General features: G+C 32.6%; 1 protein-coding gene across 5 annotated transcripts in view; it reads right to left on the minus strand.

Annotated features, from left to right (window-relative positions):
- Positions 1-15,367, minus strand: part of Nos (Nitric oxide synthase) — a 588,325-nt gene that overhangs the window by 58,732 nt on the left and 514,226 nt on the right. For all 5 annotated transcript variants that reach the window (XM_072542783.1, XM_072542782.1, XM_072542784.1 and 2 more), the window contains one exon: positions 1,559-1,656. In XM_072542783.1, coding sequence (XP_072398884.1) covers positions 1,559-1,656 — 98 coding nt within the window. The remainder of the gene's footprint in view (positions 1-1,558; positions 1,657-15,367) is intronic.

Raw genomic sequence — 15,367 nt, forward strand, 5'->3', positions numbered from 1 at the left:
ATGTATTAACTATAGTAGACTAATAACCCAAAGTGGTTGATGCTATTATCAATAAAATAATCAATATCAATAAAAGGTCGAAGGAAAGAGAAGGAAAAAATTAAAAGATTATTGTGGTTAAAAAAACATCCAATAATGAACAGGGCTAAGTTTTTAACAAATAATACCAACAGTAAAAGAGAGAGAGAATTTTGCAATTTTAGTAGCCAATCTTCATTGAGGAGAGGGCACTATAAGCACAGGAAGGTTTTTTGCCGATTGCTATTGTTTGGTTGTCTTAAAAAAAATTAATTTCTGTTGCTCTTATGTTAAATCTGTGAACTAGTATTTGTAGACTACTTTTAATTTAATGCTATTTATATCAAAATTGTGTCGTGTGCGGCTGAGTATTATTTTCAACACACAATCAATCCCACCACAAATACAGTCTCACCAATAAAAATGTAAGCAGTTAAAATCCAATAGGACGACTAAAAAACTTGTTTCAGAAATTTATTTGACTATTAGCGTGTACACAAATACCGACTCACCAATAAAAATGTATAAAATTAAAACCAGTCCCAACAACAAGGTTGAAAAAGCTGTTCAATCTATTTATTTGGCTAATAGCAATCTTGGTTTGCTTCGCTCTTTATTGGACTAATAGCAGGTACACAAATACCGATTCACCAATAAAAATGTATTAAATTAAAACCAGTCCCAACAACAACATTAAAAAAGCTGTTTAACCTATTTATCTGACTAATAGCAATCTTGTTTTGATATGTGATCTAACGAATCAAATTAGGATTGGAAAGTTTGGGGTGTTGACGAACTGGTTTGAAATATTTTGTACATAGCAGGCGGTACTGTTTTAAAATAACCACCCATTTGGGTGGGAATTATAATATATAAGTAGTTTTTTGCATAAATCGCTTTCAAGTATCACCAGAAATCATAATTTCACTGTGCAAGAGTTCTCAAATGTGGGTTTAACTTTTTATTAAACAATACATTTAAAAAATCGTTAGTTTTCATCGTTCTTTCTCATATATTTCAGCAACTATTGGTATTAGAATAATTTTTAAGAGAATAAAAGTTTTACAATTAAAGTTTACATAAGATAAATGTGGTTCCAAATCATAAAAATTATTATTATAATGAAAAAATACTTAAAATAAAAAAAATTGTTAAAAAAGCTTCTTTTGTGATTTTATTTGGTATAGGTACTTCTATTAGGTATACATGAGTCCTTCACACTTTGAAAAAGAAATCCTTTTAATATGTTCAATAATAATAAAATTTTAATAAAATCAACTAACTAGATTTTGCACCATAATTTTGCAATCTAATTTTTTGAAAGAAGTTAATAATTGTCAAAATTTTGTAAGAACAAAATTGATGCCTACTCAGATAGTTGGATATTTTATGACATATAAAAGGGCATTCAAATTTTGAAATCTATTTTGAAAAATGAAAATTCGGTAATGTACTAACCCTCTATTGATTGAACGTAATTTCAAATCAGTATTTCTATTCGATAGACAGCAGTATTGGTTCAAAATATTTATAGACTTACCGAGCGATCTGTTTAAAGTGGAATTTCCTCCTTGGCTTCTTGTTCTTTGGATCTCCTTTTCGCGATACGTCCCATTCGTGTGTTTTCCAAGCCGGTTCCTACAAAACACGTCATTTTATACCAAAATATTTAAATTAAGAAAAATACATGCAAAGAAAAATAGAACACTATTTTTGTTTTTTTTTAATTAATGTAATTATAGGCTCTAATTTTTTCTTTTAAAGTGGAGCCTTCGACAGTGACTCTTGTCTTGTCATTATTAATTTTAAGTACTAACATAAGGGACGTCATTTTAATATTAGTTAACAGCTTCAAAGATTGTTTTTTTGCAGGTAATGTAATTAAACAATTTAATATTGTATAACCAATAATAAAGTGCAGAGATTTTTGTAGAGAAAGCTATTGAGTTTATTAATGCATTACATGAAACAAATATTAGGTATTATATATACACATCTATGACATGGATCAACCTATATATTGTCATATAATATCCCTATATATTCTAACAGTTTTACATTGCTAGTTTTGTCAATTTAGCTAACGTAAGTCGGATCCTAAATTCTACCATTGCATTATACAGTGTAGTTCAGTGAGAGATGGTGTGTATCTATATTATATTCTTAGTTGTTTTTTCTGCACAGGGAGCTGAAATCTCAAATTAATTTCTTTATTCAACAATAAGTATCTATTTCTGTATGTATTATCTAAAAATAATATAATAGTATGTATTATCTAAATAATACAATGATCGAAAGAGTAACAACATATAAATATTTAGGAACGTGGCTAACCGGAGATGGAGATCAAACAAAAGAAATCAGATCTAGAATAGAAATGGCAAGAAACGCGTTCATAAAATTGAAGAACTTACTTTGCAACCGTAACCTTAATCTAGAGATCCGCACAAGAATGCTACGTTGTTACGTTTTTTCTACCTTACTATACGGCATGGAAGCGTGGACAATAAAACAGTCTAAAATAAAAAAAATTAAACTCCTTTGAGATGTGGTGCTACAGGAGAATCCACAGAATATCGTGGACTGAAAAAGTAACTAATATAGAGGTGTTACAAAGAATGAAGAAAGAACGTGAAGTCATAAAAACTGTTAAAACTAGAAAGATTCAATATCTGGGTCATATAATGAGGGGCAAGAAGTACGTATTACTTAGATTAATTATACAAGGGAAGAGAAACCCAGGACGACGCAAAATATCCTGGCTAAGAAATTTGAGAGAGTGGTTCGGTTGCAGCTCATTAGAATTATTCAGAAGCGCGGCCAATAAAATTAAGATAGCGATGATGATTTCCAACCTCCGATAGGAGAAGGAACCTAAAGAAGAAGTATCTATTTTCATTGAACCGTTACACTCAAGATAGCGAAGTGAAAATCTATAATATCATCAATGGAAAATACCTAACAGTAGATCTAGTGATTTTAATTCTTTTGCAACCAGATGGCTATATAAAAGACAGTCAATCAACTCTAACCTTTTAATATAAATTGTATTATTTCAGTCCAACTTATAGTGTTACTGTTATGTATGGATAACTTGTTAGGTGTGTTTTTGAACATTGAGCATTATAACTTTTTTAAAATTTGCATATTTGCGTGTATTTCGTGTATATTTAACTTTCCGGTAGTGAATTATCATTGGCCATGTCCTATAACATCCTTTGTAAATGATTTAAGTCTATCAAAAAGTACGTAGCCGGTCCTTAATTATTAAATAATTGAAAAAAACCTACTTTATAAATAAATCCTCAACAAACCTCAATTATATCGCGTCACTAATTAGACGTGGAACGGAGAAGTTCACAAAATAAAAACATACTTAAAGCGTTCATTTTATACTGACAGAATTATTACTAAAAAGCTTTTTATTTAAGTGTTAATTTTATTTAACTTTCCAAAAGCTTTATACGGTGTATAGGAAGGACCCTTTTAACTTGAGGCAGTTGTAAAAGGAACTTATCTAATTATGAATGGATTCACTTGAAATGATTTTGGCATTATAAATTAGTATACGTAATTTTTTGATGTTGATTCTCTATTATGCTATAGAATTTTGATGGTTGTTTATAATTTTAATTAATATTAAAATGTAGCTGTAAGCTTTATATTTTAAAATTGGTTACAAATAAAAGGGGTCTTTCATAACACAAGAGATATTTTTTACATGGAACATCCCGTATTTTATTTTAAATTTAAAATTCGTTTCACTTCCTTGTTACAGGAACATAACGGTCTTCTGTATTAAAATAAAGAGAGCAGTTTTCGTCAATAGGAACAGAAATATGTGGCCTTAAAATCATTCTTCTTCTTCAAGTGTTATCTCCGCGGCGGAGGTCGGCAATCATCATAGCTATTCGGACTTTTGAGACGGCTGCTCTGAAAAGGTCATTTGATGTACATTTGTACTACTCTCTAAGGTTGCGCAGCCATGACATTCTACGCCTCCCTATGCTTCTCTTTCCTTGGATCTTTCCCTACATAATCAGTTGGAGCAAGGTTTACTTCTCTCCACGTGTAATATGTCCGAGATATTCCAATTTTCTTGTTTTAATTATATTTAAAATTTCTATTTCTTTATTCATCCTTCTCAGAACCTCTTTGTTTGTGACGTGTTCTGTCCACGATATTTTCAGAATTCTTCTATACAACCACAGCTCGAATGATTCCAGTTTTTTCATTGATGTCGCATTCAAGGTCCAAGATTCCATTCCATAAAACAAAGTCGAAAAAACATAGCTCCTTGCCAACCTAACTCTTAGTTCCAATTTTAAATCTCTTGTACATAGCACTCTTCTCATTTTGTTGAAATTTGCTCTAGACTTTGTCCACTTGTTCGACGTTGGTTCCGTTTATTAGAAGATTCTCGACATTTCTTTGAGTTTTCGATATTCTCATAAATTTCGTCTTCTTGACATTCCTTGTTGACTGACAGATCAATGGAATTGCTAAATGAAAATCGTAAAAGATTGCTAAAAACGCACAATATTTATTGATTTGACAGCTTTAAAACAAACAGTCTCTTTTCTTTTAAAATAGACTTAAATTTTTATCGATAGTCCACTCCAATAAAAAGATATTGAATTTTTACCGTCGAGTTGATAGAAATTTTATTTAAAAGATTTCGAGAGTAACTGACATTCAAAATCGCCGGCCGCTTCAAGCGTTGTTGCTGTGAGAATGATTCATTCTACAGAAAAAGTGCTTATTAACATTTTTCTTCAAAATTAAATCAGCTACATTTATTGTTTAAAATATTTTTTCTACAGCGTGCAGTATCTTGGTAAATCTACGATTTCCCCCCGTCAAGAGGGAAGGGGGTCCAAAAATTGAAAATAAAAGCAATTGATTGCTTTTATATTTTTTTTTCAATAATACAGTGCATTAAATCAACTCGTTATATCCTGTATAACAAGAAGCAACTTTGTGTTCTTTTGCTGAAAAAACGAATCGAATTTTAAATTTATTGTTTCACCCTTCAATAAACGTCACAGTTTTGTTTGATGCAGTTTCAAACGTTGCGGTAACCGGACCAGTTACAAACTAGCGAAATTTCAGTTCATAAAGTGTTATTGCTTATTTCCTATTAATCGGCTTCATCATTTACCAATTAACCGATGTAGGGCTTGCATTTCCGATTTTAAATGCTTAAAGTTGCATAGCGAACTTCGGTAACACGGTTTGTGTAAAATGTGTAATTGATTTGATGTATATATCGGTGTATTAATTGGAAATTTATGCACATAATATATAATCGTTATGTAATTGCTTTTTATACCAGTTCAGTTTTTTGGTAAATGTACTCCTCCGAATTGATTAAAGACTGTAAATACATTGTTTATATCACGATTAAATTTCTTGTCTAAAATTTAAACTACCAAACATTTAATTTATTTTAAAAACTGTTGTTTATATCCCTTTTATACAGTGTGTTCCAACGAAAATTTGACCCCACCATCCCCAAAAACTCAGAAACCAAGAGTTTCTTTAAAATTTAAAGCAGATTAAAAATACAATAGAATGTCGCGTAGAGAAAAAATACCTTTCAAATGATGCTCGACATCATTCGATGGTCGATGGTCGAGTGCTACTCGACCACAGTATATCTAATGGCTTTACATTCCAGCGTGGGGTTAAACCGCGAATGCTTTCAAGATTCTATTTCTTGGGTGGATCACTCCTTTTTGTTTATGTGTTCTTCTTAACGATATCTCTCCATTTTTTCCTGTCTCTAGTTTTTCCTCCCCATTATCTGACACCTGCCCTTTGGAGGTCTTCTTCAACTTCTTGCAGCCACTCTGATCTTGGTCTTTTCCTTCTCTTTCTTCCTCCTGGATTCCATTCTATCATTGCTTATGCCACTGCTTCATCTCCTGCTCGCCAAATGGGACCTACCCATCTAACTCTGAATTGCTTTATTTTAGTCACGATGTCTTTCTTAAGTTCTTCATTAATCTCTGCATTTATTCTGCTTCTATATTCATTTTGCTCTGTTCTAATTGGTCAAAGTATGGTTCTCATAATCATTCTGTCCACTATTTTTAAGTCTTCTTTATCTTTTTTGACCATCTTCTTTGTTTCTCGTGCATATAATAATATTGGCCTAATTATGGTGTTTCATCTCAGTTTTCTTAGTCAGTGTTTTGCTTTTAAGTAATCTTTTGTTTGCATAATAACTTTCACTCGCTGCTAATATTTTTTTTTATTTCGGACTTCCTTTTTCCGGTTTTGATTATTGTAACTGCTGTATTTGAAGTATTCTAGTTCTTCAAACTCAGAACTTCCTATTTTAATTTTTTCTTTCGTTGGTATTCTCCCTAATCTTAATATTTTTGTCTTTCAACCACACTTGTTATTAAAAAAAAACTAGGGGTTAATGCGGGGCAGTAGGGAATTACATTTGAGGACATGAATTGACTAGACAGTCGTTTCGTAAGCATTCTGGTTTGTACAAAAAAATGTAAGCGGGTGTGATAATACTGTATTTTGTTTGCATTGGTAGTATGCTGCCCAGATCTAGATAATGCTAATAAAACAGTATTCAGGCATTAAACGTCTGAAGATATTTTTAAATTGTAACAACGAAGCGACTTTCCCCATATAATAAAAATCATACTGAAATAATGGCATCTCCTGAGATAAAATATTTTAGAAGAAAACACATGTTGAATGAATGATAAAAAGGTTGCCAATGTGAGTTCATAATACTGGTATATGGGAAATGAGTCAATACTTACAATCTTAAATAAATTTTATTTAATAAAGTTGGTGAATTTTGGTCTACCGGTTTCAAGGTTTACAATATTATTCCTATTATCAGTACGTTCTTTTTATATTTATTAAAAACTAAAAGCTAGAACAAACTGATGAAAGCTTCACTAAATAGTCGGTTGGCTGTCAGCTGTTAGTATAGTGCAGGGATCCTTACTAGAATTTCTTTGAGAGACTAAAATAGTTTGAATGACATTTCCCTCAGGGCCGCAAGTACAAGTGATGGTATGAAATAACTTTAAAACTATATGACTATAACATCTAATTTTTAAATTCTGCTTTCAATACAGCTGGCCAATCGAGAATCTAAATGCACCCTATATCACATCCAAGAATCATTGAGACTGCTACACCGTTTTTCCGGGCCCCGAATTCGCATCCTAACACCAAACGACTTTATATAATTAGATCGTTTTCTGATATGGCCTCACAATTTACTAAAACTTCATGAATAAAACCTTTGAGCTGAAAAAATTTGGCGTAATTCAAAGGCGACCATGTAGCAAATTTGATTTTATATAACTCCCGGGAGTTCAGTCTGGAGAAAATGTTGCTCAAAAGATAATGTTATTTGCACGGAGGAGGGTGCAACTATTTATAAGATATCCGTGAACGTATCGTTAAGCTTCTGGTATGAATAAGCCAAAGTTTGGATGCTTAAAATAGAACATTACTGTACAGGTTGTTTCGGAAGGGGATCAAAATTTTAATTAAATTATATATTTATGAATAGAAGTAGACTGGATGTTAGAAGGGCACTATTTTTAATTCTATATATATAGTGTGTGTGTGTCCAAATTATTTTCGCGACGATTTACAATTAAATTCCGACAGCAAAAATAGCGACCTTGATGATATTTGAAAATAAAAACAGATAAATCTATTTTTATAAGCTTATTTCCACAGCCGTTGGAAACAATTTATTTTAACTAAATATAGCAATTCTCAGTATAAAACAAATTTCTATCTATCTATCTATCTATACAGCCCTTGCTGTCCAATTTTGGACATAGGCCTCCTCTTCTTCTTCCACGTCTCTCTATTGTAGGCAGTTTGTATCCACTTCGGGCCTGAGTGTTTCTTCAAGTCATCTGACCATCGCATTTGTGGCCTTCCTTAATACATCGGTCACTTTTGTTTTGTTGCGGATCCAAGTATTTCTTTTCTTGTCTGATACCCTGATGTTCAGCATTTGCCTTTCCATGGCTCTTTGGGTCTTTGCTATTTTTTCCATGTTTTCCTTTGTAAACGTCCAAGTTTGAGAACCGTAGGTGAGAACAGGAAGTATACATTGGTTAAAGACTCTTGTTTTTAAATATTGGGGGTATTTTCTATTTTTTAGTATATAGGAAAGTTTTCCGAAGTATACTCAAGCCAATAGATAGGATACCCAAGCCAAGGATAAAACACATGGATAAGACAGAAAACCAAAGTCACCGATGTGGTGCAAAAATCATTAAAGTTGAAATGGGAATACGCTGGACATGTAGCTAGGAGCGATCTAAACAAATGGCACAGATCAATTTTAACTTGGAGACCATACCAACACAAAAGACCCAGAGGCAGACCTCCTATGAGATGGACAGATTATCTGAAAAGGACTGCTGGGAAAAATTGGCTACAAGTAGCGTACAATAAAAAACAATGGAAAGGAAGACTTGAAGAGGCTTATGTTCAGATGTGGACGTGAATGGCTAGACGAAGAAGAAGAAGAAGACCCAAGCCAACCGTATCCTTCTCTTTATTTCTCCTGTCTGATTTTCTTTATTTAATTTAATTAGTTGTCCCAAATATACATATTCTTTTACTTGTTCTATAGTTATTTGTGCAATTGTAATTATTAGTTCTTCTGGTTGGTTGGTCATAATTTTCGTTTTATTATAATTCATTTGTAGACCTATTTTTCTTGATTCGCTATTTAATTGATCCATCATATTTTGCAATTCTTCCCTTTTATCTGTTATTAATACAATGTGGTCTGTATATCTCAAGTGATTCAAGTATTGGTCATTTATGTTAATACCCCGTTTTTCCATTTGTAATTTCCTCATAACGTCTTCCAAAGCTTGATTGAATAGTTTGGGTGATACAGTGTCACCCTGTCTGACTTCCCGCCTTATCTTAATGGGCTCCGTTTGTTCAACTATTTTGATAGATGTTGTTACTTGATCATATATTATATTGGAAATTAAGTCCGTATATCTATAGCCTATTCTCCCATTTTGTAAAGACTTCTTTACTGCCCAATGTTCCACCTTATCGAATGCTTTTTCAAAGTCTACAAATGTCATATACATTGGGATTTGGTATTCGTTGGCCTTTTCAATTAATATTTTTATCGTAAGCAAATGGTGGCTATCGAAGCTGAATTTTTAAAACTCTTGGAGGAAGAAGGAATAAATTGGATCACGGCTGTCTTCAATAAAATATACAATACAGGAATCATCCCTGATAAATGGCTAGAATCAGAATTCATAGCGATACCTAAAAAACAGGGGGCTAAAAAGTGCGAAGAATATCGAACAATCACCCTAATTAGCCACATGTTGAAACTGTTTCTTAGAGTCATCCATGGAAGAATTTATAAGAAGTGCGAAGAACAAATATCGGACAGACAGTTCGGCTTCATTAACGCAGTGGGTACCAGAGAGGCACTTTTCGGAGTACAGGTACTGATTCAAAGATGCAGGGACGTTAACTGCGACGTATACGCGTGCTTGATCGACTATGAAAAGGCATTTGACAGAGTTCAACATCAAAAGATGATAAACATTTTAAAAGAAGCAGACCTGGATGACAAAGACCTCAGAATAATTTCAGAACTATACTGGAATCAGATCGCATACATTAAAATTAACGGAGAAGAAACAGATCACATAAAAATACTACGTGGAGTTAGACAGGGATGTATCCTATCGCCGTTGATATTTAATATGTACTCAGAGAAAAATTTTAACGAGGCTCTTTACGGAATAGACGAAGGCATCCTTCTAAATGGTGAAAGAGTAAACAATGTTAGATATGCCGACGACACCATGGTGACAGCAGATAGTTTAGAGGGACTTCAGACGCTAATGGACAGAATAAACGAGTACAGTCAACAGTACGGACTAAACATTAATACCCACAAAACGAAACAAATGATTATCAGCAAGGAGAATATAAATGGGGCTCATCTATACATTAATGGGACGCAGATAGAGCGAGTAAAATAGTATTGCTACCTGGGAACTATTATAAACGAACAGTGGAGCAATGTTCAGGAAATAAAGTGCCGCATAGGAAAGGCAAGAACGGTCTTTAACAAAATCAGCGCCATCTTCAAAAGTCACAACATATCCCTAGATACAAAAATGAGACATTTGAGATGCTATGTTTTCTCTGTGTTGTTGTACGGGGCGGAGGCATGGACGCTTACAGACACCACTATTAAAAAAACTTGAAGCATTTGAGATGTGGCTGTATAGAAGAATGCTGAGAATATTATGGACAGCAAGGATCACGAACAAAGAAGTTCTAGAAAAAATGAAGAAGGAACCAGAGATTGTGTTTACGATCAAACGCATAAAATTACAATATCTGGGACACGTTATGAGAAATCAGCACCGTTACTCCCTGCTGCAGTCTATATTGCAAGGTAAAGTCAAAGGTATGCGAGGACCCAGTAGAAGGAGAATATCATGGCTGCGGAATTTAAGAACATGGTTTAAGAAAACCTCAACGGAGCTGTTTCGAGCCGCAGCGAGCAAGGTCATGATTGCCAATATGATTTCCAACATCCGAAACGGATAGGAACCAGAAGAAGAAGAAGAAGAAGCAGATGGTCGCTTGTACTGAATCCTTTTCTAAAACTGGCTTGCTCTCTTGACTGGTAATTATCTAACTTAGTTGTTAATCTGTTTGTTAGTAGTTTAGTTAACAGTTTGTACATTACATTCAGTAGCGTTATGGGCCTATAGTTTTTCAGATCTTTTCTATCGACTTTCTTAAACAGTAATAGTGTTATTGCCTCGTTCCATGTGGTGCAAACAAATTAAGATTTCTTATTTAATAGACTTCCATCATTTCCATTCATTCATTTCATTTTAATGATTATGACTAATAACTTCAGAAAATAACATATTTTATCAATTACCTCAAACATTTTAACTTTGACATTAGTGCTCTTATAATAAATAGGTATAATTATAAAATAATTACATTAATTATGGAGTATTAATATTACAGTTCAATACCTCTAAATTAATATTCGATTAGGCAACACTGCATCAACCAACGTCTGTCGTGTCTGGTCGTGTCAAATCATCACCATTGCAGTTAAATCTATTTAGCTGTACTAAGTCTTAAAAGTTTTTTCTTATGTTGCAATTATTTTTGTGTTGCGTGACACGTTGCTTAAGCCACTGTTGACTTTGACCAATGTAACAACTTTTGTTCGTTCACTAACATTTATTTCTAAATTTGTTGATTACAAAATATGCAGTGTACCTACCATTTAACCATATCCAGACAGTACAAAACAATATTTAATTCATTTCATTAAATTATTCAATTTACTGTCGAATATGAAACTGAAAATAGTATACCTTTCATAGATACCAAAGTCATAAGGTTAAATTACAACCAAATCATATTAGATTCATAAAAGTTCATAAAAGATGCTTCATACAACGAATTTATAAATTATTATACTAAACATCCTAGAAATTAAAAATCTTACACACTTATATCTATAAAAAATCGAGTGAATAGAATTTTAGTAAATAATCCACAATTTTTGAAAACATTTTTGGACATAAAATTAATTAAATATAATTCACTTTCATTTCCGACATTTCAAGAAAACTAAAAATGTCTCAAAAAGTTTAGTAAATGGTTCATAAAATAAGTGCAATATTTTAAAAAAATTAAATATAAGGTTGTACATTTAAAAAACATAACTTTCTTTTGTAGTTCACCCTGTATACGAATTTTTGTCAATGATTCTTGTAAAACTTAATTTGAAAACTAGAACTGTATTCCACTTTAATCAAAAATCGACGTCTCACTGAGTTTTCCAAAAATATTGTCGCATTTCCTGATAATGTCTCTATTTCTCTATGTCGTTTTCGTCCGGCCACTCGATATACATATACTACACTTTTGGAAACAAATCTAACAAATTTTAATTCGACAAAAGTGTTTAATTTGGTTTAAGTACATAAAAAACAATGATTTATCGGTATTTGTTCACTTAATAGAACTTACATCTTGCTACGAACAACTTTGTGTAAGGACAAAGGAACTACGTAATTTAGGATTTTTTGTATTACATTGTGTTGCACTTGACAACGTTTCAAATTCTAAAACCTCAACAGGATAGGGCCACAAAATTCAATTAAAAAATAATACTTTAAACGAAAAAAATCCAATTTTCCGTCTGTCGCAAGTGAAAAACTCCAAAAATGAATTCAGATAACAAAAGTGTTTACCGATTTTCACGTTTATCGATTTTACTTAGGTACTATTAAAATTTGAAGTATTGAAAAATATTATTTTGTCTATTAATTATGCCAAATTTAATTAATTTCCACGTCACGCAGCTTAAGTAATCTAATTTCCTTAAATTATAGTGAAACAAAATCCGAACGAAAATTAATTGGTTTACTCCACGAAAGCGATTATATAAAAACAATAGGTCGACATAGTCTCGATTATACAAAAAATGCAAATGACAACTTTCTAAGGGAATTATTATAAGCACGCTTTTATTCCCTAAACGAGACATCAGTTAGGGCACATAGTTCTCATCAGACTGTCGAAAAACCAACCAGGTAGACCGTAGGTTACTAGATATTAGAACAGCAAAATATGTAATGGATGTGAGTAGCGGAAAGAGAGTAGTATGCGGTTCGGGTCTCTTCTTATTACAAATAAAATTAGGATTTCGCATAAATAGATATGTAACAGCATATGTAAGATATGTAATAGCACATGTGACCATTATCACAAACTCAAAGTTTTAATAGAAAAAGTTAAGGTATACAAATTATCAATATGTGTATCATTTATAGACTACGAAAAAACTTTTGACAGCATAGAATTATGGGCTATTGGGGAGACACTGGTTAACAGCAGAATAGACTTTAGATTTAGGATTTCAATACATAATATATATGAACATGCGGAAATGATAGTCAAAATGGATGGAATAAAAACGAGGCCAATAAAAATCAAGCGAGGAGTAAAACAGGGAGACTCCATATCTCCAAAACTATTTACAGTCACACTTGAAGATATCTTTAAATCACTAAATTAGGAAACAAAGGGGCTCTCGATAAATGGAAAATATTTAAACCACCTAACATATGCAAATGATATAACATAATAGCTAACAGCTGGAAAGATCTGGAGACGATGATCGATGAGCTTCATACAGAATCCTTAAAAAAAAAGGACTGAAAACGAATTTAAGCAAAACTAAACTAATGTTGAACAAACATGATCAACCGACGATAACCATTCAAGAAACAAAAGTAAAACATGTAGAAAAACACATATATCTATGTCAAAATATCAAGGTAAACAAAGAAAACCAAACTACTGAAATTAATCTTCTTCTTCCTATGCCGTCCCCATTAACGGACGTTGTCGACCACATTTCTAAAAGTTTCTCTGTCTTTTGCAACGTGGAATAATTCGTCTACAGTCATGTTTGTCCAGTCTCGAATATTTCGCAGCCATGACTTCATCTTTCTACCTATTTCCTTTTTGCCATCGACTCTACCCTGCATGATGACCTGCAGAAGATTATATTAATAGAATACTGAAATTAATAGACGAGTAAAAATGGGAATGGCCGCATTCGGAAAACTGTCATACATACTGAAAAACAAAAATATACCATAAAACTTTCAAACCAAAGTGTTCAACTCTTGTAGCCTTCCCGTTCTCACTTACGGAGCCCAAAAGTGGACATTCACAAAAATGAAAATGGACAAGATTCGAAAAACTCAGCGAGCCATGTAACGACAGTTGTTTGGTATCTCACTCATATATCGACAAACAAACGAAGCAATTCGAAACAAAAAAAAAGTAAGGGACGCCGTCTCGAAGATGGAAGATGGAAGAAAGAAGAAGTTAAAAACTGGCGACTGCACGAAGCGGAGAGACCAAGAGGAAGACCTTAAATGCGCTGGAGTAACCGTATCAAAAGAGTCGCAGGACTAATGTGGAAACGCTCTACCCACAACAGGGATGAATGGCAAGGAAGGAGAGAGGCCTTTATTCGATAATTAGAATAGAAAAAAAATATAGATATTAGAATAACAATCAAACACAAGCCGTAAAATGAAACTTGGACAACATCAATAATAATTCAAAAATAGGAAAGCGATTGCGAGAAAAATTGCATAGAGAATAGAAAAGGTTAAGAGGTTAACCTGGGAAATTCCGAAAAAATGTTAGTAAACAAAAGAATTAAAATAAAGAGATTTGATTTTATAAATAATGTGTGCAGTACACCCCAAGAAAAACAGAAGAAAGTCACAAAAAAAATGAAGAAGAGCCACGGAAAGCAGTTAAAATATACAAAAAAAGAAGAGGATATACAAAAACGTTTATATACTAAAAATTGAGAAAAAATTTAATCAAGGTAATGCTATAAAAGCATATATTAGAAATAACTCGGAGGGATATAAACCACGCGTCGATCTTTGTAGGTTCACCATCTTTGTAAGACAAATGATTATCAGTAACGATAGCAACCATAAAAGCAGATTTCACAAACTACTTTAACGGTCTGCTAACAGAGCAAATATAAACAAACACATCTGGTGATGTAATAAAAGGTTAAAACTGTTACATTTTTGTTTTAACCTGTATAAGCTTTTAGTTCGGTGTCTAACATTTATATATTTAGACGACAGTTTTTCATAAACATTTGAAAACTATCTCAAAAATCTTCGAAGAAAAACACTTTAGTATCTCGTAAAATAAGGATAAACAAAATTTAAATGTTAATTTTCAAATTGCATAAGTTAAATAACTGTTGTTTACATTTTTGCCCAAATGTCTCCTGTCAGATACCTCTAAGCACATCCAATCGCTCGATAGATAGAAGTGATTATGAGCCCGGGGAGTTTTTTTAGCAGCGAAAAATCATCCATGCGTTATCAATGATATTATTCCGAGATGAGATCTTGAAGAAGCCTTGCATAATATTTTTACCAATCTACATGTCCGAATCACTCTACCCTTCTCTTCTTGATGCTTTTTATAGTCTCAGTAGTCTGACTGAGACGTTGTAGTATTGTGGAGTTTCGAATCTTCTCCTACTTAATTATATTATCAAAGTTCAGCTAATATGAATTCTTACACATTTTCCCAATATATTTTTAGAAAAAATTGGGCATATAATAACGTTTCAATAGCCAGACGTCATATATCACGTCTATTTTAAGTCCCTAAAGACGGAGGCTACTCAATAAATTCGTGTTTTTGATTACTACAGGGAATAATCACGTGCGAGGAATAACATATTGAT

Source organism: Diabrotica undecimpunctata, chromosome 9 (genome assembly GCF_040954645.1).
Source record: "Diabrotica undecimpunctata isolate CICGRU chromosome 9, icDiaUnde3, whole genome shotgun sequence".
NCBI lineage: Eukaryota > Metazoa > Arthropoda > Insecta > Coleoptera > Chrysomelidae > Diabrotica > Diabrotica undecimpunctata.